The 23,780-nt window shown below is 53.4% G+C and overlaps 2 protein-coding genes across 11 annotated transcripts in view; both read left to right on the top strand.

Moving 5' to 3' along the window:
• FAM117A (family with sequence similarity 117 member A) overlaps positions 1-14,329 on the top strand; it is a 33,191-nt gene extending 18,862 nt beyond the window's left edge. For 9 of the 10 annotated variants that reach the window (XM_086626747.1, XM_086626745.1, XM_086626751.1 and 6 more), the window contains 7 exons: positions 6,438-6,598; positions 9,937-10,053; positions 10,584-10,697; positions 11,014-11,148; positions 11,664-11,871; positions 12,235-12,355; positions 12,833-14,329. In XM_086626747.1, the coding sequence (XP_086482873.1) occupies positions 6,438-6,598; positions 9,937-10,053; positions 10,584-10,697; positions 11,014-11,148; positions 11,664-11,871; positions 12,235-12,355; positions 12,833-13,172 (1,196 nt within the window). In that variant the 3' untranslated portion in view covers positions 13,173-14,329. The remainder of the gene's footprint in view (positions 1-6,437; positions 6,599-9,936; positions 10,054-10,583; positions 10,698-11,013; positions 11,149-11,663; positions 11,872-12,234; positions 12,356-12,832) is intronic. The other variant, XM_086626753.1, reaches the window with a different exon arrangement.
• An 822-nt stretch (positions 14,330-15,151) lies between these two features.
• SLC35B1 (solute carrier family 35 member B1) lies at positions 15,152-22,793 on the top strand. Its single transcript, XM_086626546.1, has 9 exons — positions 15,152-15,342; positions 15,477-15,580; positions 16,241-16,371; positions 16,902-16,932; positions 17,136-17,293; positions 17,626-17,752; positions 18,301-18,407; positions 18,643-18,796; positions 19,153-22,793. The coding sequence occupies exons 1-9, from the start codon at positions 15,152-15,154 to the stop codon at positions 19,203-19,205; spliced, it is 1,056 nt and encodes a 351-aa protein (XP_086482672.1). The 3' UTR covers positions 19,206-22,793.
• Positions 22,794-23,780: the final 987 nt, after the last annotated feature.

The raw sequence follows: 23,780 nt of genomic DNA, 5'->3' as shown, positions 1-23,780 counted from the left end.
AGGGGAGTGATGACAAAGCCTGGAATTTCTTCCTTTGTGCTCCAGGGCTGGTTGTGAAGCCCTCGGGGCCAGTTCAGCAAAGCTTTTGGGGCAATTCCAGATGGGAATCCAGCTTCCCAACCCGGAGGTGTCTTTGTAGGATCCCTTGACTCTTCTGCTTTCCTGATGTCCCCCCACCCCTCGGTGGGTTGCTCCTTTCTGCGTTGGTCAAGTGCTGAAGCGGAGGAAGGTTCTTGGCTTCGTAGAGGGCTGTGCTTTGGGAATAGCGGGTACTTTTTTGGGTGTCGTGGGCTGTGCGCGTGCAGTTTGAGCAAGAGTCATGAGGGGCAGAGTGGTTTAACCACAGCTTCTGCCTCCTCACCGGAAGGTGCAGTGGATTTCAGTGCTCTGAGGGTTTTGCATTTCTGTATTAATGTTTACTGAAGTGAGCAAAGAGCTGTGAAATCCCATCCTGGCATGGGTGTGAGTTTCCCTTTGGTCGTGCATCTTCTTTAAAGGCAAATGGATTATAATTTTAAAACGCTGCAAGAGGGAGATGTAGAAGACTTCCTTTGCAGAGACTTCAGGTGAAAAGACTCAATGACAGATGCTGTGGATGCTCAACTTTCTTTGCAGCAGCAGCTGAGGGTTGTGTATTTTACCTTTTAATCTGCCTGTAAATTCCAGGTTCATTCTCTTCTCTGAAGCCCCTTATCATTCAAATTGTTCCTTTTCTCTACCCATACGTATCAATTACAGCTGGTTGCCTTAGTGCATTCTTCTTCCCCGTTGAGTTACCACTGAATATAACTTTTCCTTTCTTGCTTTTGAGATAAAGGGAGATCTTTTTCCTTTTTCTAGAAGGTGCAGACGGTGTGTCCAGCCTTCCAAGTTTGCTCGCAGTCAGCCTGCCACCTGTCTTGTACTGGACATCATCTCTGCACGCCTGCTTGGCTTCGTTTTCTGGTGAGGTTCTTGTGGTGACCCCTCAGATGGTGGATTTACAGCCTCGCTTGTCCTTTGATACCTTGAGCACACATGTTCTGGCAGACTTCTCTGGATCTCCTGCTCCGTTTCTGGTTAAAGTTTGACATCTGCCCCTTGTCTCCTCCACTTCTAAAGACCTGTCAGTAGCTGCCTCTGTGGAGAGGATATTCTTTTTCTCGCCAGCTTCTGAGAACTTTCATTACGACACCTCTCCAGCTCTTGGTCTTGCCTTCATTCCTGTCTTGGTAGTCAACTCTGACCATGCCATGGATTCCTGTGAAAAGCTTCTGGTTTCTGACACGTTTGCAGATTTCTGTACTGTGCTAAGCATGGGATTTTTCATTAAGATCAAGTAAAACTGTTTGTCTCCTTTGAGGCTTTCTGGGATTCTCGGAGCAAAAGCACCTACTCCTTGCGTGATCCCGTGTTGTTTTCAGGTTGTGGGGTAGATGAAGGTCTGCTCTGGGGGTGCTTTTGCAGAAGCAGCACACAACAGCAGTGCTTTGGCGTGCCCGAGGAAGTGCCTGGGCTGACTGCAATGGTCGCCCGCGTGGCTTCTTCAATCTTCATGTTTCTTCTGAACGTGGAGAGGGTGCAGTCATAGGCACAGCGTTGGAAAAGGCAGGCTGATTCTGTTGCATCTGCTCAGTGCAGCAGTCAGGACACACAATTTCCTTTACCTGTTCCACCTGGAAAAATAAATAAAAACTGAGGATAAATTTCTGAAGTTTGCTTGCTGCTGAGAATTTCTTGTCCTCTTTGGCAACAACCTGTCAGGTGACTTGATGCACCGTTATGAAACTGCAGAGAAATGAAGATGAGATTTAAACGGGTTATAACGTTGAAGCTTCAGTTTTGATCTTTGTTTCACCAACACTTCCGCTCCCAGTCACTGTACTGGAATTGCCCAGTTAAAGTGGTTTTGGTCCTCAGAGGAGATAGGTTTTCTGATCAAGTACCATCTTTCAGAATGAGGTTAGATGGATTCCCTGGTGTGGTTTGTGGATCGCTGTTCCTAACATCCTGTGGAACTCCTGCATGAGTCTCTTGTCCAGTTAAATTTTTTAAAAAGAAGAGAAGGGAAGATGCTGGTTTTCTTGCTGTTTACCAACCTCACCTCCTGCTCTGTGGGATCGGAGCCAGCGAGCTCAGGGTGGTGCTATGGCCAAGACCTGCTCTGCACCAAAACTGTTGCTTAGAGCTGCAGCTCGTTAAGCAGTAAAGTCCTTCAGATGAACATAAGGTGCTCTTTTCATGCTCTGGCATGGTAGGAGAGCTTGTTTCCGTTCTGCTGTCAGAGCTCCTGCCCTGGCAACCACCACAGCACTGTGTCCCTTCTGCTTGTGCCACGTCAGCGGTGTCGTGAGTAGCTGTCAGGCAAAAAACAAATGTTTTGTGTAGAGATCTTGGCTAGATTGTCCAGGAGGATGTTAGAGATCAAGGAAGTGGTGCTTGAGTGCAGTATGGGACACCGATACACATCCAGCAGCCTGGCTTGGTGTGAATATTTTGCCTCTAAGAGATGTTTCTGTGTCTCAGGGTCCTGCTGTGGTTGGACAGGCCCATGAGAAATTTAGCTTGGGCACTTGTGTTATCTTACTGTGTCCATCCATCCCATCGGGAGCGTTGCCTGAACGGGATGTGTGTCCTAAAGAGCACTAAAAGGTGTAGATGGGGGAAGCTGATGCAGAACGTGAATAATTAGTGGCAATTTCTGTTGCACTGAGGTGGAGGATGTCTGCGTAGGTTGATTACTGACAGAGTTGCTGAGGTTCCATCTCAGCTCAAACTCTGTGACAAATTCTCTCTGGAAAGCTTAAACTCTTGCTTAGGCCAGTGAACTGAAAGCTGCATCCAAACCCGTGAGGTGTTACGGAACGCAGGGAAAGCTGCCTCAGACAGCCTGTCGTTCCATGGTTAACTTGGAAGCTGATTATTTTTAAACATGGGCTGTTATTTTATGCTTCATCACTTTAAGATAGACCTTTGCAGGGACGTATTCCAAAAATGTCAGGGTCTGAACAGCATGTCCCTAAATTTCTAAACATTCTTGTGATATTACAGGGTCAGTTTCCCCAGGGTGAAATCTGGAGAGGGAAGGAAAAAAGTTTTACAACTCCAAAGAAAGTAGTAATGGGAACTTTAGTTTTGCTTGCCATCGTTTTTTGACTCGGCCGTAAGTATTCCTTGTTGAAAAGCGTCCCTGCAAATTTTTAAAAGTTTACTGAAGACTTCCATTTTCTCCTTGTAGACACAGAGGTTGGCTGACGTAAAGAGACAGTTTAGGAAGCCCTGAGCTCCCCAGCGTTGATGTGGTTGGGAAAGACTCAGGAGACTGGAAATCTAGAACTCCAGTACTGAAAATTTTCTTATTTCCAAACACACGCGTGGCACTGGTCTCCGAGTCGTGGCTCCTCGTGCAGCAGTCGGAGGCAGCTGGGTGGCTCCCGGAGATACGGCGACGGTTCTGTTATCGGTTCTGTTATCTGCAGCGCCTTTGCCGTCGCCTGAAAAGTTAAAACGCCACAACCTGACGCTTCTCAGCCGTGGAGCTGCCTTGGACCAGCTCCAGAGCCTGTGGCCAGGTGGCAGCTGTGCAGCCCGGGTACGGCACGGGGGGGATGATAATAGCACCGAGCTGTAAACAGGACGCTCCACCCTGCTTCTCACGCGCCCTCCTCCTCGTGCCCGGCATGCCATGCCGTGCACGCAGCCTTTGCACCCTCAGGAGGAGTAACCTGCTTCCAGCAGCACCCTGCCCTGCTGCCCGGCTTCTCCCAGCTGCCCCCTGCCTTTTGGGCTCCTCCGTGCTGCTTAAAAACGAGCTGGGTTGGTTGATAGTGGAGTTGTAATTCATGAAAAGGAACAGCAGCTCTTGCTTTGGGTGTGTGCCAGCCCTCGTGCACGATGCAGCGGTCACCGTGCAAGGCTGTGTCTCTGCTCGTGGTCATGGCCATTCTTGAGGTCCCTCCAGGCTGGTTTGGAGTGTGAAGGTGACCCCAGTCACGCTGGATGCCCTGGCTTGATCAAGGGGGGGCCTCCTGAAGAGCTCGGGGGGGGCACATGTGCTGCCAGAGCAGTGTGGGACAGGGGCTGCCCTGTAGCTGGAGCCTTCAGTTCTTCTGCCAGCAGCCTGGTGGGGAGAGCAGCGGGAGAGGAAGAGGCAGCTGAAGTCATATGTAATGGAGATGCAAGTGCCATAGCCCGTGGGGGCACTGAGGCACTGCAGAGGAAGCTGCAGATACTAACGAGTTTCTAAATTAGTGGTAGATGTCGTAGGCTGTTAACTGGTGGGAGCAGGGAGTGTGCCTGGGAATGCCAGCTGGGCCTGGCACAATAAGCCTTTAATCCAGTGTGGACCTTCTGAGGTGTGGCTGTCGTGCAGGGACTCATGCTTCTCTTGCCCTCCCACGTGGCGTTTTGTTCCTACCTTTTCCTCACCTAGAGCTCCAGTTCCACTGCCAAAATGGTATTTTAGCTGATAAAAAGATGGATTTAACAGTCCCTGGAGCAGTCTCGGCTGTGAGCCTGCCCTGGGTGCTGCAGCACCTTTGTGTGCAGAGGTATTTGGCAAACAAAACACGGTGCTTAATAGTTCCAAGGCTGGTTTTGGTGTGGGTGACTCTGCCTGCCTGCCATGCCCGCGTTTGGGGAGGAAGGAGAGAAGGTCTGTACACAAAGCACCCGGAGCAGAGCGCTGCGCGGGGCCTTAATATCTTGCCAGGAGGCCACAGGGCTGGTTCTAATGGGTGATTTGCATGTCTAATCAAAATGAAATGCAAACAGACCTTCCTGCTGGCTCCAACGTGCCTCTTTCTTGCCACCTTTTTGGTTTTGGCGATAACAGCTTTTCTCAGCTGCAGCGGTGACGACAGGGCTGCAGGAGAGGACGGTCGTGCTGCCTGCCCGCGGGCCGCGCGTTACCCACGTCGAGTTTGGAGCTGGTACGCGGTGGAGGGGAAGTGGAAGGTGCAGCAAAGTGTCTCCTGCTGGGAGAGACGCTTGGCTCTCGCTCCTCGCGATGGAATTGTGCATCATTGGAGAGGGGCTTTGGACAAGGGCGAGTAGTGACAGGACAGGGGGCAACGGCTTTAAACCGAAACAGGGGAGATTTAGATTGGATCTAAGGAAGAAATTCTTCTCTCTGAGGGTGCTGAGGCACTGGCACAGGTTGCCCAGAGAAGCTGTGGCTGCCCCATCCCTGGAAGTGTTCAAGGCCAGGTTGGATGAGGCTTTGGGCAACCTGGTGTAGTGGAAGGTGTCGCTGCCCATGGCAGGGGGTTGGAACTGGGTGGTCTTTGAGGTCCTTTCCAACCCAAACCAGTCTGGGATTCTGGGATTCCTGACACACAAACTTACACTAGTCTTATTTACAAACGTTTCTCTTAGTCGTGTCTCTGGCTACTGTTAGCAAAGCAATGTCTGAGGGGGGGGTGCAGCTGTCTCCTGGAAGCTGGGCAGAGCCAGAGCCCCTGGGTTTGAGCTCGGGCCCTGCGAGCGACAGGCTGGGACAGTGACCAGTGGCACATCTGCCTCTCTGGCCTTTCTAACTGAATGCACACACCTACCGATGGCACCTACAGATGACCCGCTGGAGAATCCAGAACTTTGCAGACATTCTCTTGGCCTCCTTGAAACTGGGAGCTAGTAATAACACCGCTTCCTTGGGGGAAACTGAGGCACACAGGCTCCCTTTCACTTTTGGGTCTTACCATGGGTGAGAGCCTGGAATTCCCTAAGGGTTGTGCTCCAGGTAGTAAAAAATACAACCTTACAGAGCACACAGTGGGTGTTTTTCTCATGCAAAAGCATGTGGACAGGCCGAGTATTTCACTCGGTGTGCAGCAGCCTGCTCGACTTGGGCTGGAATGTTTAATCAATGGCTTCACGCAGCCACTGAGGCTGCAATAAAACCTCTCGTGGAGAAGCAAATCTGTGGGTGACAAGTGTGAACACAGCTCCCCTCTGCTCCGCTGCAGGAGGGCAGGTGGGGCACGGAACCCACCAGCCCCTGCTGACCTACTGAAGTGGTGTTTCTGCTGCCACTGGTTCTCGATAGCTGACTTGGAGCAGCAAAACTGCCCGCGCTGAGGCTGGGCAGCACCATGGCCCTGGCACAGAGGAGCTGCTGCTCTCGGGGGAGTGGGAACTCGCTGGGCACATTGGAAGCAAGAGGACTCCAGTGTCCAGAGAGTAAACGGGCTTCTTCAGGCTGCTGGTTCCTTTCTTGTGATCTTTGCAAGTTGTAGATGCCCCATCCCTGGAAGTGTTCAAGGCCAGGTTGGATGGGGCTTTGTGCAACCTGGTGTAGTGGAAGGTGTCCCTGCCCATGGCAGGGGGGTTGGAACTGGATGATCTTTGAGGTCCCTTCCAACTCAAACTGTTCTATGATTCTATGTGGGCTTGTTGATTCAGCTGTTACCGAATCTGAGCTTTGGAAATCTGATTTCCTTTTCTTCCCCCCTGTCCAGCCAGCGTTCCCACTGCTGCTGAAAAGACCTGCCGTCCCCGGCAGCCCCGTGTGCGCCGCACCTCGTCGCTGGACACCATCGTGGGCTCGTATCTGGTGGGACAGTGGCCGCGGGACGCTGAAGGAGCTTCCACTTGGTGCATGAACGACAAAGCCACCCAGGTACGAACGCCTGCAGGCTGCCCGTGACATCTCTGAGCCAGGACTGGGCTGCAGATGAGCAAACGAGCTGTGTAAACTGGAGGTGAACAGGGAAGGCGTTGAACTTCCATCCATCCAGCTGCAACTTTCTAGGAAGGCTTTTTTTTTCCCTTATAGCTTCTCAGCTTCAATTGATTCCACTTTGGTGCAGAGTTAGAATTTCCTTGGCCCTGTTTGGAGGCAGATGGCCTCTGGCTTTCTGCTCCAGTACTGGCTCGACGCTCTGTTGTTTTTTTCTCTCTGGCTTGCAGCTCTGGGCCAAGCCCTTATATAAGACTGGCGGGCTGTGTGCCACACGTTGGGAGAAGCCAGGGGTGCTCCCACAGAAGGGCTCACTCTCAGACTGTGCAGTGCTCCACTGTAGCATGGAAAAGCTCCAGACCTCGAGGAACTCTTAGCAACCTGTAAATATTCCTGTATGGCAGCAAACAGTGCTCTCCTCTGCAGAGCTGGAGGAATTCAGAAGGATAAGAGTATCCCTTTACTTACCCAGTTTGTTTAGCACATTCAGTCTCTGTTAACTTGCTGTTTGATCTTTGCTATTCAACAGTTTATTACTGGGCTGTTTGCAGGAAATTCTCAATTGGATTCGGACTTCCATTGTCCTTTTCCAAAGTATTCTTGCCTGCTTTTGTTTCAGTTCTAGTGCCCAAGAGCACTGCCGAGGGCAGAGGGCATGCTGGAAAGGAAGGGAAAGAATTTAACTTTATTTCTGAGTCAGGGAAGCACACTCTTCCTTTCTGTCTTCATCAGCAATTCTGGGAACACTTAATCTGGGGCTAATTAGATTTTCTTGCGTGTGGCCCTTTTGGGGAAAAGGGTTGGTGAGGAGGGGCACCTCCTCCTTCCCGGAATGGAAGATGGCACTGTGTTAATTCATCCCTGTGACTGCTCCTTTCTGCAGGGAATGGGCCCGGTGTGCCCCAGGCTGTCACCCCTTATCTGCCAGGGTCTTGCAGATGCTAATTCTGCCTTGCAACACGCCTGGGAAAGGAGCGCTGCTCTCCCCAGTTTCACCCAGCATGTGTGTCAAACGACTTGTCTGTTAAAGCTGGGAATAAACCCCTCGGGTCCAGACCGCCCTGTGCGTGAACTAATCTTCCTCTTTGGAGCTTCCAGGACTTTGCCACTCCTTCCGTGTTTTCAGGCTCAGCAATTACCAAACTGGGGACTTTCTCTGCCAGCCAGCACGTTTGCTGCCCTCCCGGCTCAGCTGCTGGTCAGCTGTTCTGCAGGGCGCTGTAGATCTGCCATCACAAGGTGGTTCAGTGAGAGCCGGAGCTGCAGGTGCTCGGTGTGGGGGTGAGGATGGCGGCAGCGCTGCACAGGGTTGGAGCTTGTGGCTTCATCTTGCTGTGCAAAGCTTTTATTTTTTCCTCTCCTTTTTCTGAGGAAGCGGTTTGGCCACAGTTAGTACAAAAGGTGCTGTAATTTCCTTCTGCCCCGACGGCCTGCCTGCGAGCGGTGGGATGCGGCGTGCTCTGTTCTCGGGCCTCCCTATCGCAACCAGTGTCTCTTCTTCCTTTTTAGGCCCGATTTTTTCGTGAGCACCGCTGCAGCGCTCAGTGCAGCCTGTTGCTGTCACACCCAGAGCACTAAATGGCTTCTCAAACGGGGCTGGGGGGGCTTCCAGTGACCATCACGTCCTGCAAAGCAGCTGGAGTTCAGACTTGCCTCTTGCAGGGTGTGGGACAGGGTCTTGTCTCTCAGACCGTTGTCTCTTCTCCTTCGCCTTCTTATGTGTGTGATCTGCTGGGACGTGAAATGACACAACGCTTTGGGATAAAGGCCAAAAAATGATGTTTTGAGTTGCTTAGGAGAGAATGTTTGAGGTAGGAAATGAGATCAGATGTGCCATGTGCTGAAACGCCTGTGCCATGGCGTTTCCTGTCGCGTTGGGCTGTTCCCTGGCTCTGTCTGGCACAGCAGCACTGGGATGGCTGCGACCGACTGCTCGGAGCTCACAGGACTCTGAGCAACGGTTCAGGCTGAACAAATTTCTTCTCTCAACTGTGAATTGAACAGAACAACTCCTGTGCCACCACGCCTGCTGCTTACAGGCACTGCAGAACGGAGACCAGACAGCGCACGGCTGCAGTGGGGAGCGCAGTGTGCTCTGCCTGCAGTGCTGTGGGTAAGGAGGGGTTTCGGTCAGGGCCTCTGAGGGCAGGAGGGGGTTGGATTTCTCCCTAGAAATCACCTCTGTCCTTTTACAGAAGGGAAACTGGGTACCTCTGTAGGTAACTTGTCTTGTTCCTTTGGTGCAAATAGATTTTAAAACCTGTTTTGAGAGAAGAGGCTTCTGTCATCCCTGTGACTCAACAGGGTTGTTGGAAACAGCTGCTGTTCTTGCAGCAGCCTCTGGGGAGATCAGTTAAGCTGCTCGGAGAGGAACTGTTCTCAGGCCCTCACCTCCTGGCAGCTCCTCGCTGAGGATGGAGGAGGGAAGAATCATCCAAAGCCTCCCACAGCAATGGCAGGCGGCGGTGACACAGGGCGAGCGCTTTGAGAGGCACTGAAATGTGATGGTGGGGAAAAAATGATGGCTGGTCTTGAAAACGATGTGCCTTGGGACTGTTCCGATGGCTCTGCCGAGAGGGCCGAGTTCCGGGGAAGGAAGTTCACACCCTTTGCTGATCAGATTAACAGCCCTTGCTGATTTCCATTGATACCCAGAGTGTAGCTGTGGCTCGGAAAACAGCTGTGTAACTTGGTGCTGAGGCTGGTTTTTGGCGTGGAGAGGGTCAGCTGAGAACTGCCAGCCCAGCGGCCGGTGGGATGTGAGCCGGAGAGGCGGCCAGGTTGTCCCAGCGCTCCAGCAGCAGGCAGTCTGCTGTCCAGACTCCGGTTTTGGTTACGCCTTTGAGCTCCAACGCGGGAGCCTGAGGTCTCAGAAGCGTTGCGTGTTCTCCCAGTTGGGTGAGGCTTTTCCTCCCGGTAACGCTTCTCCGTGCAGCGAGTGCCTGGAACCCTGCGTCACGCGGCGGCGGCGCAGGGAGCGGTTGTGGTTTTTTTTTCTCCGGGGTAATGGTTTGGTGTGGCTTTTCTCGCCGCATACTTGTGGTGATCAGGCCGCTGACTTCTGGGCAGGTCTCTGGCCCTGTAGGTCTGTGAGGTCCAGTGTCCTGATAGGCACAAATCTGGCCAAAATAACTTTGTTTTGGCAAATACGAATAGGTGGCCACGTCAACGCGTGTTACTGGGTATTGTGGGGGCAGACTGGAGCAGGACTGTGAACGGGCAGTAGTCAGTCACTTACACACCAGTCTCAAACCAGTAAATGTTGTGATTATTCTCAGCCGTGTTTCTCATCACTTCAGACTCCGGTGTCCTGGCATGAGGCGGAAGCGGGGAAAGCCAGCTCCAGTGCCCACAAACGTTCTGCTTCTTGGGGTAGCACAGATCACCGCAGAGAGGTAAACCAGACCACTCCCGATGCTTGAGCAAGGCCTGCCTGAGTTCCTGACGTGTAGGAGGCTCCTGCTGGCGTGGGAGGGGAGTGGGAGGACAGGATACCACTGGAGACAAGACCCTTGTTCCTGTCCCTAACGCTCTGTGGTTCAACCAAAGACCAGTCTCGTTGGCTTCCTCTAGCAGGCAGCTGTTGTACAGTCGCTCCACTGAAACGTTGCTCCTTGGTGTCATGGCGTGCGTGGGTCCCAGGGGGCTGGTTCCAAACTGCCTGTGGGCAGGAGATAACCCAGGTCCATTGGAGGAACGGCACTGCCCACGTTGCAGCGGGGCAGTTTGTGACAAGGCCTTGCGGGTACCTCTGGTCCATCCATGAGAGGTGGCTGGAGCTGCTGCTTGTGCGATGAAACAGTCTCTATTTTGGCACTTCCCTGTGGGGTGGAGGAGAGGGGGAGGAGAGAGACAAGGCGTGTGATCCTTTTTGGTGGAGATGTGTTGGCTTGGCTGGTTCTGTAGCTGAAACTCTGTTTGCCAGATTGCCAAACTGAAGCAGCAGCTCCAGCGAACAAAGCTAAATGGCAGAAGTGGCAAGGAAAAGGAGAAGAGCTCCCCGCTCCAGGGGGACCATGCTGTCCTTGGATCGTTCAGGGTACGTTCACGTCTCCCCCTGCTCTGCTGTCACTGTGTGTCCTAGTGAGGTGGAGAGCAAATGTTTTCGGGCAGGTGTCCAAACCCTTCTCGGGCTTCTGCTGTCATGCCTGAGAAGGCAGAATTTTTGTTGTCGTCTCCCACCTCTGCAGTGTGTCCCTGTGCTTTGATCTGCAGTTAGTGAGTTCACGTGACTCCGCTGTCAGTCTTCTCCCATCGGCCTCCTGGAAGGTTTTGGGAGAGCTGTGGGAACAGGACGTAACTGCTGAGTTTGTGCAGATACAACTCTGAACTTCTTTCATTCTGGATTGTTACAGGACTCTCCTTCAGGCTTCCTTTCTCCCTCTCCCATTTTGAGGCTCAGCCCCTGCTTGCATAGGAGCCTGGAAGGGCTGAACCAGGAGCTGGAGGAAGTGTTTGTGAAGGAACAGGGAGATGAAGAGCTCTGGCGGGTAAGGGAAGGTCACAAGATTGCCCTGAATCTTCTGGATGGTCTTGGAAATCCTTTTCTCTAAAGAGAAATGCCTGTATCTGTTTCTTGGCCATGGGGACGGCCTCTGTGTGTAGTTCCAGTTTGTTCTGGGCATGTCACTGTCGAAACTGGGTGAAGTGGCTGCTGGTGTCCCTCCTGAAATCTCGCTGGTGCTGGGAGAGGTACGGCTAGGAGAGCCAGTAGAGTCTCGGGATGGATGACACCTCGCTGACAGCTTTAAGGCGCTGTCGTAGAGTGGCATCCAAAGGCTCCTTGGTGCTGTGCAGATGTGGGAGGAGTGATCCCAGACAGCTTCCGGAGTGCAGCGCGTCGCAGGGCACGGAAGGGTCGGTGTCGCGGGCACGGATGGGTCAGTGTCGCGGCTGCAGAGGCTCTGCCTGTATCTCAGTGCAGCACCCCGGGTATCTGCTTATCTGTAGGTGCAACTGCTGCTGTTACACCTTCGCTGGTGACAGTTCCTCATGTCCTCCCTAGATACTGGATGTCCCAGATGGCCACAGGGCGCCAGCGCCTGCCCGGAGAGGCTCCGGAGCCGCGTCCCTGACTCTGGAGCCCAGCAGCGGCAGCTGCAGCAGCCTCTCCCCTTCCCCTTCCCCCTCCGTGCCGCTCCGCCTGTCTCCACACGCCCCGGCGAGGCTGGCAGAGGAGCCCTCCGAGGTGCAGCCAGATCCGAAGGAGAAAGGTAAACGCTGGAAGCAGAGGGCTGGGAGGTGGGGGAGACAGAAAGGGCCGGTGCCACAAAACCCTCCGTGCAACGGCTCCTGCCTCGTCCCTGGCTGCGTGCCGGGCTGGAAGCTGCGGCTGAGATGGGAGAGAGGGTCTCAGCCAAGTTGGCTGAACTGTCGTGGACTTTTAAAGCTCCAGTAATGGTCTTCCAGGGCAGTGGTTTCCAGTACTGGATGGAGGATGTGAGCTGGGAAGTACACAGATGAAGTGATGCAGCTTTGGGGTATCATAGCCTGCAGCCCCAGGGCCTGAAAGCTGCTGGATTCTTTTAAAAATTTCTCAAAATCTCTTTTTTTTTTTTTTTTTTTTCCCCTGCTAGAGGAGGGCAGCCCTTCACCAGTCCTGGCCTTCGCTTCTTCTCCTCGACCCAACCACAGCTACATGTTTAAGCGGGAGCCTCCCGAGGGATGCGAGAAGGTCCGGGCCTTTGAGGAAACTCTGTAAGTATGAGGAGCTGTCGGCAGAGGAGGACTCAGTGAGGCTGATCCTGAGGGTGCTGAGCCTTCCGTTGTCGGAATTCCCACCCCTACCCTGTCCTAAAAGTAGGGAGCAGCCTCTAGGGAAACACTTCCAGCAAAAACGTGGCTTCTCAGGCCCTGGTGGGAAGAGGCGAAAGCTGAATTGCTGACCCTCAGGCACGCTCCGAAGGATCCTGTGGTTCCTTGTCCTTCCCAGGCAGGAGGTTTTTCGCGGCCAGCAGAGCCTCTTGAGGAGAAGGGGTGGTTCTCCTGAAAATAAGGGTGTTTTCAGAACAACCCCGGCTCTTCGTGCTGCTCTGGACCCGAGGAGCTCCCAGAGGCAGTTCAGTTTTAATCCGTCTCTTTGCAGAGTGCACAACTCCAGGTGTTTTCCCAGTGGCTGCTCCGTGCCCTTGGGAGTCTCCATTCCTAATTGCGTCTGCTCTGTCTCTCCTTCAGCCCCCCCGGCCCCGATCCGGCTTTCCAGCCTTCCTGCCCGGATAAGAACAAAGTGCACTTCAACCCCACCGGTTCTGCCTTCTGCCCCGTCAGCCTGGTGAAGCCTCTCTTCCCAAACGTGGGGTTCCTCTTCAGGGCTTTTCCAGCTTCTTCCAGCCCTGCTGCAGGCACCTTTACATCCTGCCAGCCCGCAGCCCCCGCCCCGTTCACTGGGATGCGGAAGGACGCAGCCGTGGACGGCTTCAGCGAGGTGTCCAAGGCTCCGTCACGGAATTACGAACCCTGGAAGCGCGGCCAGCCGGAGGAGAGCGTCGTCTTCCACAGCTCTCTCGTGGTGTGAAGCCCTTGGGAAAGTGCACCAGCAACAGCCGCGCTGGCTCCTCGGTGCCAGCCTGGGGAGACCAGTGCCTTGGAGGTGGGACGTGACAGCCGAGAGGCGGCCCTGGGATGGGGAACCACGGCAGGATTCCTCCAGGGATGACAGAAACTGAAGTACAGCGTGCCACGGGACTCCTGGCTGCTGGAGAGGCTCGTTTCCCTGAGCCTCCCCCGTTCAGAGCACTTTTCCGTGTTGGATTGTTGTTTGTTTCCTGTGTGATTGGATTTTGGTGACGAGCAGCCGGGCACTGCTGCAGGGAGCGGAGGCGAACTCCTGCTCTGCTGCTCTGGGAATGAGGGTGGAGCTGGGAGAATTCAGGTGGGGCTTCCCGCACCCTGCGGCTGCCCTGGAAGTGGGGAGAAGGGGCCTGTGGGATGCACTGGAGCAGAAAACATTGTGTATCTGCACTGTGAAGGCAGCTCATCCCCCCCGAGGGGGCAGGGCAGCCGTGGATCCCTGGCCATGCCACCCCTGCGTGCCCATGCCCTCACGGCAAGCCTGGAGCTTTAAGGATCCCGTACTAAATGGGGACGGTGACCAAACGCAGCTTCCATGGATCTGTGCTCTGGAAAGCTGGTGTGGCTGAGCGTGAGGGAGGTGTTTGAGACTGGAGCTGCCGCTCTGGTCTCCCTGTGAACAGGCAAAAGCCTTCCAGGTGCTTGGCCGTGCTGCAGGAGGAGGGATGGCAGGAAAACGCCGGGGCGTGAAGGTCCCTGCTGGAGCCGGGGGTTGTTGCTGCTGTAGAGAATCCGCTGCTGCCCGGGTGGCTCCCGGGGTGGGTGGGATGCGCGGAGCAGGGGGACAGACCCCCTCTGCTGCACCCAGGGCTGGGCTCGGAACGGGAAACGGGAACGGGGATGGCGAAAGCCTCTGGACAACAAAATGTTTGATTTTCGTGTTTGTCGCAAGCTCGGGGTTGTACCGTTTCTTGTATCCGATGTAGAAACTCTATTTTCTTCCAAAGACACTATTTTTGCAGCTGTCGCAGTTGGTGTTTTACGTCCGCGGCGCAGCGCGCGACGCAGGAACGTTCCGGTGGCGTTTGTGTTCCGGGGGGTTTCGCGGATGCTGGTGCTGCCGGTTAAAGAGAAACAAAATAAACATTTCGGGCATCCCAAGCGCTTCTCTGGGATTGGACAGATCCATCTAAACCGGAGCGAGTCCCTGGGGGGAGTTGCCGCGAATGGGATGAGCCCATTTCCTTCCCGGGGCTGCCCCGGCGCCCCCTGCGCGCCGGGCAGGGGCCGGTTTCCTCCCGCCCGGCGGGGGCCGAGTCCCCGGTGACCCTGCGGGGCGCACGGGACCCGCCGTTCCGCTGCTCGGGCCGGGACCGCGCGGCAGCGGGGGTGAGGGGGGAAGCGCCGGGCCCCGGAACTGCCGCGCACCGGAGCCGGCGGGACGGGGAATCTGAAAATTCAGCTTTGAGGCGCCATCGCCTCCGCCACGGCGCACCGGCTCCCGGGGCCCCCGGTTCCCGCTCCCGAGCGAGGACCCGCAACGGGCCCGGGGGTCCCGCTCCCCCCGCCCGCCGCGGGGACCGGAGCGCGAGCCCGCCCCGCGCACGCGCTTCCCGAGTCGTTCGGGCGACGGCGGGAACGCCAACCGGGTACCGCCCGTTAGCCCCGCCCCCGGCCGTGCAGCAGCCAATCCCCGCTCTCCACATCGGGGTGCGTCACCGCAAGGGCCGCGCTCAGCGAAGGTCCCCAATCCGGGGCTGCCCCGGTTACTGCCCGCCCCGAGGGGCGCCCCGCGGCGGTGAACGCGGCTGAGCCGCGGCGGGGGCGGCCCGGGGGCGGCTCCGAAGAGTCTCAGCGCGCCCGGCCCCGCCGGCCCCGCCCGGGCTCCTGCGTCGCCCGCCCGCCTCCGCCCCGCGGCGGGCCCGGCAGCGCGGCGGACTGGCCGGGCGGGCCCTGCGCGGCGGGCGGGCGCAGGCCGGGCGTATGAGGCCGCCCGCGCCGCCGCCGCGGGATGCGGTGCTGGACGTGGCCCCGGCGCTGAGCGGCCGCGCCGCCGCCGCCGCCATGGGAGCGAGCGCGACCGGCGCCGCGTTGCCCGAGCGCCTCCGCCTGCCCGTCTGCTTCCTGGGCGTCTTCGCCTGCTACTTCTACTACGGCATCCTGCAGGAGAGCATGTGAGCGGGCACCGGGGGGGCGGGAGGGGCACAGCCCGCGGGAGCCTCCGCTGGGCCGGGGCCGCGCCCGGTGTCTCGCCGTGCCCCGGGGAGGCCGCTCCGGGCCGCCGCCTGACGCTGTCCCGCCCTTGCAGCACGCGCGGCCGGTACGGGGAGGGCGCGGAGCCGGAGAAGTTCACGTTCGCCCTGACGCTGGTCTTCATCCAGTGCGTCATCAACGCCGCCTTCGCCCGGCTCCGTAAGTCGGGCTCGGCGGGAACCGGCTGCGGGAGGCGCCGCGGGGGCGGGAGGAACCGGCGGGAGCGTTGTGCCTCTCCCGGGACGTTCTTAAGGTGCCTCGCGGTGGCGGCGGCTGTTGGCGGCTCTCCGGAGTTTCATGGAATCACGGAATGGTTTGGGGTGGAAGGGACCTCAAAGACCATCCAGTTCCAACCCCCCTGCCATGGGCAGGGACACCCTCCCCTACACCAGGTTGCTCAAAGCCTCATCCAACCTGCCCCCAGGGATGGGGCAGCCACAGCTTCTCTGGGCAACCTGTGCCAGTGCCTCACCACCCTCAGAGGGAAGAATTTCTTCCTTAGATCTCATCCAAATCTCCCCTCTTCCAGTTCAAAGCCATTGTCCCGTGTCCTGTCACTACACACCCTTGTCCAAAGCCCCTCTCCAGCTTTCCTGTAGCCCGTTTAGGTACTGGAAGGTGCTGGAAGGTCTCCCCGGAGCCTTCTCTTTTCCAGGCTGAACAGCCCCAACTCTCTCAGCCTGTCTCCATAGCAGAGGTGCTCCAGCCCTTGGATCATCTCTGTGGCCTCCTCTGGACCCACTCCAGCAGCTCCATGTCCTTCTTGTGTTGGGTTTTTGTTTCTGAGGTCTTGTTTCCTCTTCTTTGCCTTCCTCCCAGTGATCCACTTCTTCGATGCCGTCAAAGCGGACCGCACGCGGAGCTGGCTGTACGCCGCCTGCTCACTCTCCTACCTGGGCGCCATGGTGTCCAGCAACTCGGCTCTGCAGTTCGTCAGCTACCCGACACAGGTGGGCGTCAAACGTGCCCCCTAACAGGGGTGCCCCGAAACAGGCGCCGTGCTGGGGCAGCTGATGCCATGGGAGAACCGGCCGGTGATAATTATCCAGGAGGGGAGATGATGTGGAGGGAAACTCTGTTTTTTCCCACTTATTTTTCTGTAGTGATGCTGGATCGCTGCGGTTCACTCAGCACTGGGTGTGTAGAGAGGGGGTTGAGGGAGCTTGGGCTGTTCCAGAAAGGGAAGAGCAATCCCTAAAAATATGGGAATTTGCTAACTGGGAGTTGGTGCTGATGTTGGAGGGCTTGAGACGTCTTCTGTGTTCTTCTCTGGCTTGAGGCAATTTGTGAAACGTTCACTGCTGGTTTAGCAGTCGCCCTGTGGTGGGGTTTTTGTCCTTTTTTCTGCAGTATCCGGTGTTTTATCGGAGGGAGCGGATCAGGGTGGTCCGATCCCGCACAGCCACCCTGTGCTGCCACAATCTCTCTTGTCGCAGGCAGTGACGGCGTGCGGAGGGTTAATACGGCCTTTCTCTTACAGGTCCTCGGCAAATCTTGCAAGCCCATTCCAGGTACTCAAATTCCACTTTTCTCCTGTATTTGTGGGGATTTTTCAGGGCCCTCAAGGAGGAGCTCGTTTGTCAAACCCCTCTCCTCCTGCCCGCTCCGCCACGGGAAGCGCGAGTGGCGTTTCGTCCGCGTGTTGTCGCGTCGGGCCGAGTTCAGAATCCCGGGAGAGGCTTTGGGAGCGGTTTGTGATGCCGTTTCTTCGCAGTCATGCTGTTAGGAGTGACTTTGCTGCGGAAGAAGTACCCGCCGGCCAAGTACCTCTGCGTCCTCTTGATCGTGGCGGGAGTCGCCCTGTTTCTCTACAAGCCGAAAAAGGGGGCTGGGAGCGACGACCACGTCTTTGGCTACGGAGAACTTCTCCTGGTGAGCGCTGCCAACGCACAGAGCCCTGGCAGGGCACACAGAGCCCTGGCAGGGCCGAGGAGGAGCCGAGGTTACTGCACAGATAAGGCCGTGCCCTTTGTACCTCACATGTTCCCTAAGGCTGATGTGGAAACGCTTCCTTGGGAGGACACCTGGGCGTGGGGGGCGTGTGGGGTGAGACTGGTGGACGAGTGTGTTTTGAGGTCATGTAATGGCTATCGAATAGGTGACTGGGATGTCAAAAAAGAGGGAAAACGCTCCAGGTTTTCCGGTAGAGATGCCATGAAGAGTGAAGGTTTGCTTTGCTTTCCCTTATCTCCGTCTCGTCCCAGCTGCTGTCCCTGACCCTGGACGGGCTGACCGGTGTGTCCCAGGACCACATGAGAGCTCACTACCAGACGGGTTCCAATCACATGATGCTCAACGTTAATCTCTGGTCCACCTTGTTCCTGGGGGCTGGTAAGGAACTTTGCAAAACCCACAGCTGCCGTGCCCGGACACTGACCGGGAACACCCCATGGGAAGAGACGATGTGTCCTTCTCCAAAAACGGGCCTGGAACACTTTTTGCAAATAACATTATGTTTGGGGCTGGCTTTTTTTTGTCGGGGCTGCTCAGTGCAGATCTTCTCATGCCCAGCAGAGGACACCGCTCCCCGCAGAGTGTAGCTGCCCATCGCGTGCCCAGGTGGGAGCAGTCCTCCTGGCTGGCCACCTCTATGCTCCAGCCATTACCAGTGTAGTTTTCCACTCCAGTTAAAGAGTGGAGCTTTCTCATTAATTGCTAGGGACTGTTTTATCAGCAGTTGATGATTGCTTCATTCATTCATTAATTAGGAAGGTGATCACTTTTCTCCTGTTCGCTTTGTTTTCCGCTCTGTGGAATTTAGTCTTTGCTTTCAGTAGCTCCTGTTGGGTTCTGAGCGTAAACCGAAATTACGCTGCGTAGGCAGTGCCTGCTCGGGCTGCCTCGGGGCTCGTAATTCCTGGTTTTCATCTTTCCTCCAGGGATACTGTTCACTGGAGAGCTCTGGGAGTTCCTGAGTTTTACAGAGCGCTACCCCAGCATCACTTACAACATCCTGCTATTCGGCCTGACGAGTGCGCTGGGTCAGGTAAATTCCGCGCTTCCCCCGTTCCGCAGTGTGGGATGTGTTTTCCCAGAAGAAGTGAGGCCACTTCTGTCCAGGCTACCTTCGGAGTAAAACTGGTTTAAGTTTGCATGCAAATAATCAGGTTTCAAAATAAGATTCTTTTGGCTCTGGCTCGATGGCTTTTCGTCTGAAAACATGATCCGCGTTGTACTTCTCCAGGCAGAGTGACAAAAGACGTCTTGTTTGTTTCTTACAGAGTTTTATTTTCATGACCGTGGTGTACTTCGGCCCCCTGACTTGCTCCATCATCACCACCACCCGCAAGTTCTTCACCATTTTAGCGTCCGTCGTTCTGTTTGCCAACCCCATCAGCACGATGCAGTGGGTGGGGACCGTCCTGGTGTTCTTGGGTGAGTCTGGGAGCAAACACCCGAGGACTTCCCACTGTCAGCTTGAACAGAGGTGACCTATAGTGAGGGGAGAGCCAACCAAAGATGGTTGGTGGTCAAAAAATTCCCATTGTGTGTGAAAACACCAGGTGGAAGAGCGTTAGTAGCCTTATCAGTGCAGGAAAGGAGGAACAGGATGTCTGGCAGATCTAGTAGGTCTTGGTTTACCCCCACACACCAGTAAGTCCCTATCTCTGAGTGACCATCAGTAAATTGGGGCTGTTAAGCTGATTTTTCACAAAGTTCCCTGTATTAGGTTTGTTTAAAAAAGCGTGAAGAAATTTGCTGTGCACATGGATTATTTTCTCTCTTCGCAGGCCTTGGACTCGATGCCAAATTCGGGAAGGGAGTAAAGAAGACGTCACATTGAGGAAGTGGCTGATCTCTGCAGTTGGAATGAACTTTTAATTTATTGTCTTGTACCTCAAAATCTGTTATGAAACTGGACTCAGGATAGGTAATCAGAAGGAGAGTGTTTGTAATTTTTTTTTTTGTTTTAGTTTTTTAATTCTAAATTGTCTTAAAAGTGTAATACTTTTGTTTTAATTGTAATTCAGCTTTTTTTTTTTTTTCTGTAATCAAAGCTGCATTACTAGATCCTAGCAGCAGGACGAAATTCTTGCCTTAACAGGAAAAAAACCTTCATATCTTTATTAAAGAAAAAGTGACAATGGCCACTTTTCCAGAACTTTAATTTCAGTATCGTTGGCTGACCGTGGGGAGAAGGAGCACACCTCTCTGCAAGGAGAGGGCAAGTCTTGGAATTATGGTGCGGCCTGGAAGGATCCTTGGATTAAACGCCTTTGTTGAAGACAACCCCCTCTTCTGCTTGATTGTATGAGTTTTCCATAACTGGAGCAGCCAGTTAAGACATCCTGCCGTTAAGATAATACGTATGAACACCGAGCTGCATTATTTCCTTCATCCGAGCCCTTCTGAACCAGAAGCAACTCTTGGCGTACGTAAAAGTTTACTGGAAACCTATTTAACCAGTGAGGCCCAAATGAATTCTTTTCATCCCCTCTGCTGATGAAGGAGCAGGACCCTCTGCTGCCAGAACCGTGCCAAGGTTGTGTGACAACAGCTTCTCAGTGTTGCAAGGGCCCCTGTTAATTAAGCACCATCACGGCGAGCTTCCCAACGCCGCTCCCGGCACAGGCCAGCTCCCCAGTGCGGGATGGGGAGGAGTTGGTGGCATAATGATGCCTTCAGAGCTGGAGAGCAGAATTCTCCACAGAGCAAACTTTACACATGAAAGCGTGTTTCTACCAGCTGTCGCTCGGTCTCCATCTGTTCTGTGGCTTTGGCCTTTTGCCCCTCCAGATGGGATCTTGATCCCTTTCCCTTTCGGCCGTTGTAAGTGTCTCTTTCTGTCCCCTGCTTCCCCCACACCTCCAGCACTTCTTACAACTTTTTTGGCCTCAAATTCGGTTTTCATTTTCTCTGTCTCGTATCCCATAGTTCTGCTCAGACACCGTGTCTCTTGCAGAATTAAACCCAAAGCAATTAGAGGGTTTTTCTCTGTCGCCTTCACCTCTTTGCTAGCTCACACCATCTCAAAGGTCGAGTGGTAAGTAGCAAACAAACCTGTGCTCAGTGGTGGAGAATCCTGAAGTAGAAGCCTCTACTCCGTGAGTACCACCTGATGAACACCATGTGCTGGTGCAGCAGCTGCTCAGGGATTCGGGCTTCCCTGAAGGCATGAAGACAGTTTTCCTTCCCAGTCTCTCTCCCAGGTAATGAATGCTATTTCCATTTTATAAAAGGGAGCAGAGAAATTGCCTGACTTGTTCATGAACACTGGCAGAGATAAGAATTCATTATCTTTTATGTGATTTAATCATAAAACTAGCTTTTCCCTGTGTTTATAGGACTTGCAGTCCTCGATCTCTTAGCACTGTCTTAAATTTAACCAATTCTCAAACTCTGCAACCAAAAGCAGCAAAAAGATTCCAGGTGAGCTCTCAGTTCTGTTAGTTTTCCTGGCTTGTTTTCCCTTCTATTAAATGAGTGATGTAACATAAGAACAGACCAGCTTCCCTGTCATCGTGCAAATACAAACACCTGAAAAAGGCATTATAAATCACTGAAGTACTCTCTCAACCATCCACTTCCCTGGGATAATCTTGGAATTTCTGTTCAAACATGTCACCTGTTAAGTGTATTTGAGTCTTTGCAGTTACAAACGCTATTCTAGAGCGTGTGCTACAAGTCAAAGGGAAATCACTCTGATTCCCAAGAAGCAGAATTGCTTATTGGCAATAATTCTGTACCCACTAAAGCTCTTGGGAAGCTGAGGGATCAGAAACTGAGGAGTGAGCAAGCAGCAGCCCTTCTCCACGGCTATCACTGAAGGACATCTATCGGAGATCTTTTGATTTCCAGCACCTCAAGCCCAGTTACCTCTTCTGTGAAAATGCTGGGAAAAGTGCTCTTCCTGAGCGCTGCTCGCTCCGAGTCTAGGTGTAGCTCCAGGAGAGACAGTGTCTTGAAAACGAAACAAAGACTTAATTGCTAGTTTTTCCCTAACCATTGAAAAGAAGCCACCAGAGTTTCAAGGGACCTTTTGCTCGAACCCACAGGTCTGCCCCCTTCCCCACACTGCAGCAGCTCCAACATGGAGCAGAAAGAAGGAAGCTGGGAGTTTCCTAGGGTCTGTTTTCTAAGCTGAGATCTGTCTTTACCACTATCTTCAACTTGTCTGTATTCAGAGCACAGATTTAAAGATCAGTCTGCCAAGAGAAGGAAAATAAAAAAGATTTTCTCTCTCCTGATTGCTGCAGGCTCCCTTGACCCACTTTAGCTCTAAAGCCTATTCCTGGTATCGCTCCAGCTTGGTTCTTGCTGTGCCTCTGACTCTTGGTCAATAAGAATTTCTTAAAACAAAGGCAGCTCTTGTACCTATCTTGAGTCTGAATCCTTCAGAGTCCCTTGGACAGCTTGCTGTCTTCTCTCCAGACCTCACGTACTGTGAGATCCCAGAGGAGGCTACAAAAGCCCTTCCAGAAGCTATTTTCAAATCAGCACTGGCTTTTCTTCTTGGATAGTTCGAACACCACTGCCACAAAACAAGTCCCCAGCTTTGAGCTGCCAGGAAGATTGCTGTAATACCTCTCCCTGGTGGCAGACTGGTTGCCACGTTTTGAGAAGCCTGCCTGGTGGCTCGTGGTGATGTTCCTGCTGGAGTTCATCTGTTTCTTTATTTAAAGAAGGTAAACTTCACAGGAATTGGCTTAGGATCCAATAGTTTTCATCCTCCATGTTACTTTTTCCATATTAAGAAATGGAAGCTCCTCTCTGAGGCACCTTTTGTAGAGGGATAGTTATGTTTAATAGTGTTTTGGCTTTTTTAATAAATGGTGCAAGTGTCTTCAGAGGCAATGCTTGAATTTCTGGTGAAGAGTCAGGAACAGCTTTCTGTCTTCGAGTAAGAGATGAGTAATGTACAAAGAGTTGACAGAACTTACTCCAGTTTATATAGACACTGCGTAATGCCCAGGGCATGGCTGGGCAAAGGAATCTTTACGGCTGGCAAGTTGTATTTTGCTCACTCAAAGAGGAAGAGTTCTGTGGGAGCACGTGCACCTATAAGCAGTTCAGAGGTCTCAAGGAATTAAAACACAGTGCCCGGGTTCTCTACGGCTCGGTTTGTCTCTGTTTTGTTTTTTCTTAGACATTTTCCAGTTTATTAGCGGGGCGGAAACCTAGTTAAATAAAAAAAGACTACCTTGTTCTTTCTAGTCCTGTGTCCTGTCTGTCTTTCCCCAGCTGTAAGCAAGCAGTGGTTTTGTGAAAATGACATATTTTCCAAAATGAAAAGTTTTTGTGAAGTGTAAAACATCACCCTTTGCAGCCAAGGTGGTAGGTGCTTTGGACACTCACTGTGTAATGCTGACTTGGGAAGTAGTTCCAAAAGGGAATGCTTGTGGTTTGTTCCTTCCGTAGCAGATGTGACTGGTCTTTCTCTGAGCAGAAGAGGAAGGGAAATCAGCTGAGTAGGGGATTAGTTCATTAAGTGCCTTAGGCAAAGCCGTGCAAGTGCAAAACATAAAGGTCAGACTGAGAAGTTATGATGAGATTCCATCTTCTTCTCTCCTACTTTTTGTTGGCTCCAGGGTCCCAACCCCGAGTCCATTTATGACTCAGCCGGTTACCAGCAGGGGGAACTCTTATCTCAATCATTTTAAAGAAACCCAAGGAGAAAAACAACAAAAAAGCAGTTCCTGGTTAATTAGTGATATAACTTCTGGAATCTTTGTGCTTACAGTAAAAACATCACGTGGAAATCAAGGTCTTCTTCCATTTTTATTCTGCTTAACTCTTTTTGACCATCAGCAGAGACTACATCGAAGCTAAGTCATTAGAAGCTTCAAGACAATCACCATCTCTTCTGCAGAATGGCCTTTGTTACAAAGAGCATAAATAAACAAGTATAAATAAGTAGTGAGTATAAATAAGTAGTGCACACCTGCGTGTCCTCCGTCCTCATGGAACACCAGCAGCTGGCTTCCTGCACAGCAGCAGCCCCTGGCATCGCGGCCGATGTTTTTTGAAAACGTTTCTGCCAGAATTCTCCTAGGAACCTTGTCAGTTCTCGGTGGTTCCGGAGAGATGAGACGAGTCAGGCGCACGCTGAGAATAAACAGCCGATTCCATTGCTGCCGTGTTTGCGCCTGTCGTCCCTCCACGAGGAACTTGGTGACGGATCGGCTGAGCAAGGTGGAGTTTTCTTTTGTAGCTCACTGAGACATGGCATCCGCAGGGGGAGAACTTGGCAGCTGCGTCCCTTTTCCTTTCATCTTCCTCATTTTTACGAGCTCTTTCTGCAACTCCATCAGCAGATGTTTAAAAAACCCAAAATGTTTAGAGAGCACGTAGAATAAGGTAGATGCTACGGTATGCGTAGAGGTGGGTATAGTTGCGTAACACGGATAATTTCCTGGTC

This window comes from Tauraco erythrolophus, chromosome 25 (genome assembly GCF_009769465.1).
Source record: "Tauraco erythrolophus isolate bTauEry1 chromosome 25, bTauEry1.pri, whole genome shotgun sequence".
NCBI lineage: Eukaryota > Metazoa > Chordata > Aves > Musophagiformes > Musophagidae > Tauraco > Tauraco erythrolophus.
The sequence above is the reverse complement of the archived record's forward strand: the minus strand, read 5'-3'. Positions and strand labels throughout refer to the sequence as shown.

What these genes read in the sequence shown, in the direction of transcription:
- SLC35B1 (XM_086626546.1), top strand. Translation starts at nt 15,152, where the DNA reads ATGAGGCCGCCCGCGCCGCCGCCGCGGGATGCGGTGCTGGACGTGGCC. An exon ending in TCGTCAGCTACCCGACACAG is followed by an intron (nt 16,372 to 16,901) that starts GTGGGCGTCAAA and finishes TTTCTCTTACAG; the next exon opens with GTCCTCGGCAAATCTTGCAA. An exon ending in CACCTTGTTCCTGGGGGCTG is followed by an intron (nt 17,753 to 18,300) that starts GTAAGGAACTTT and finishes TCTTTCCTCCAG; the next exon opens with GGATACTGTTCACTGGAGAG.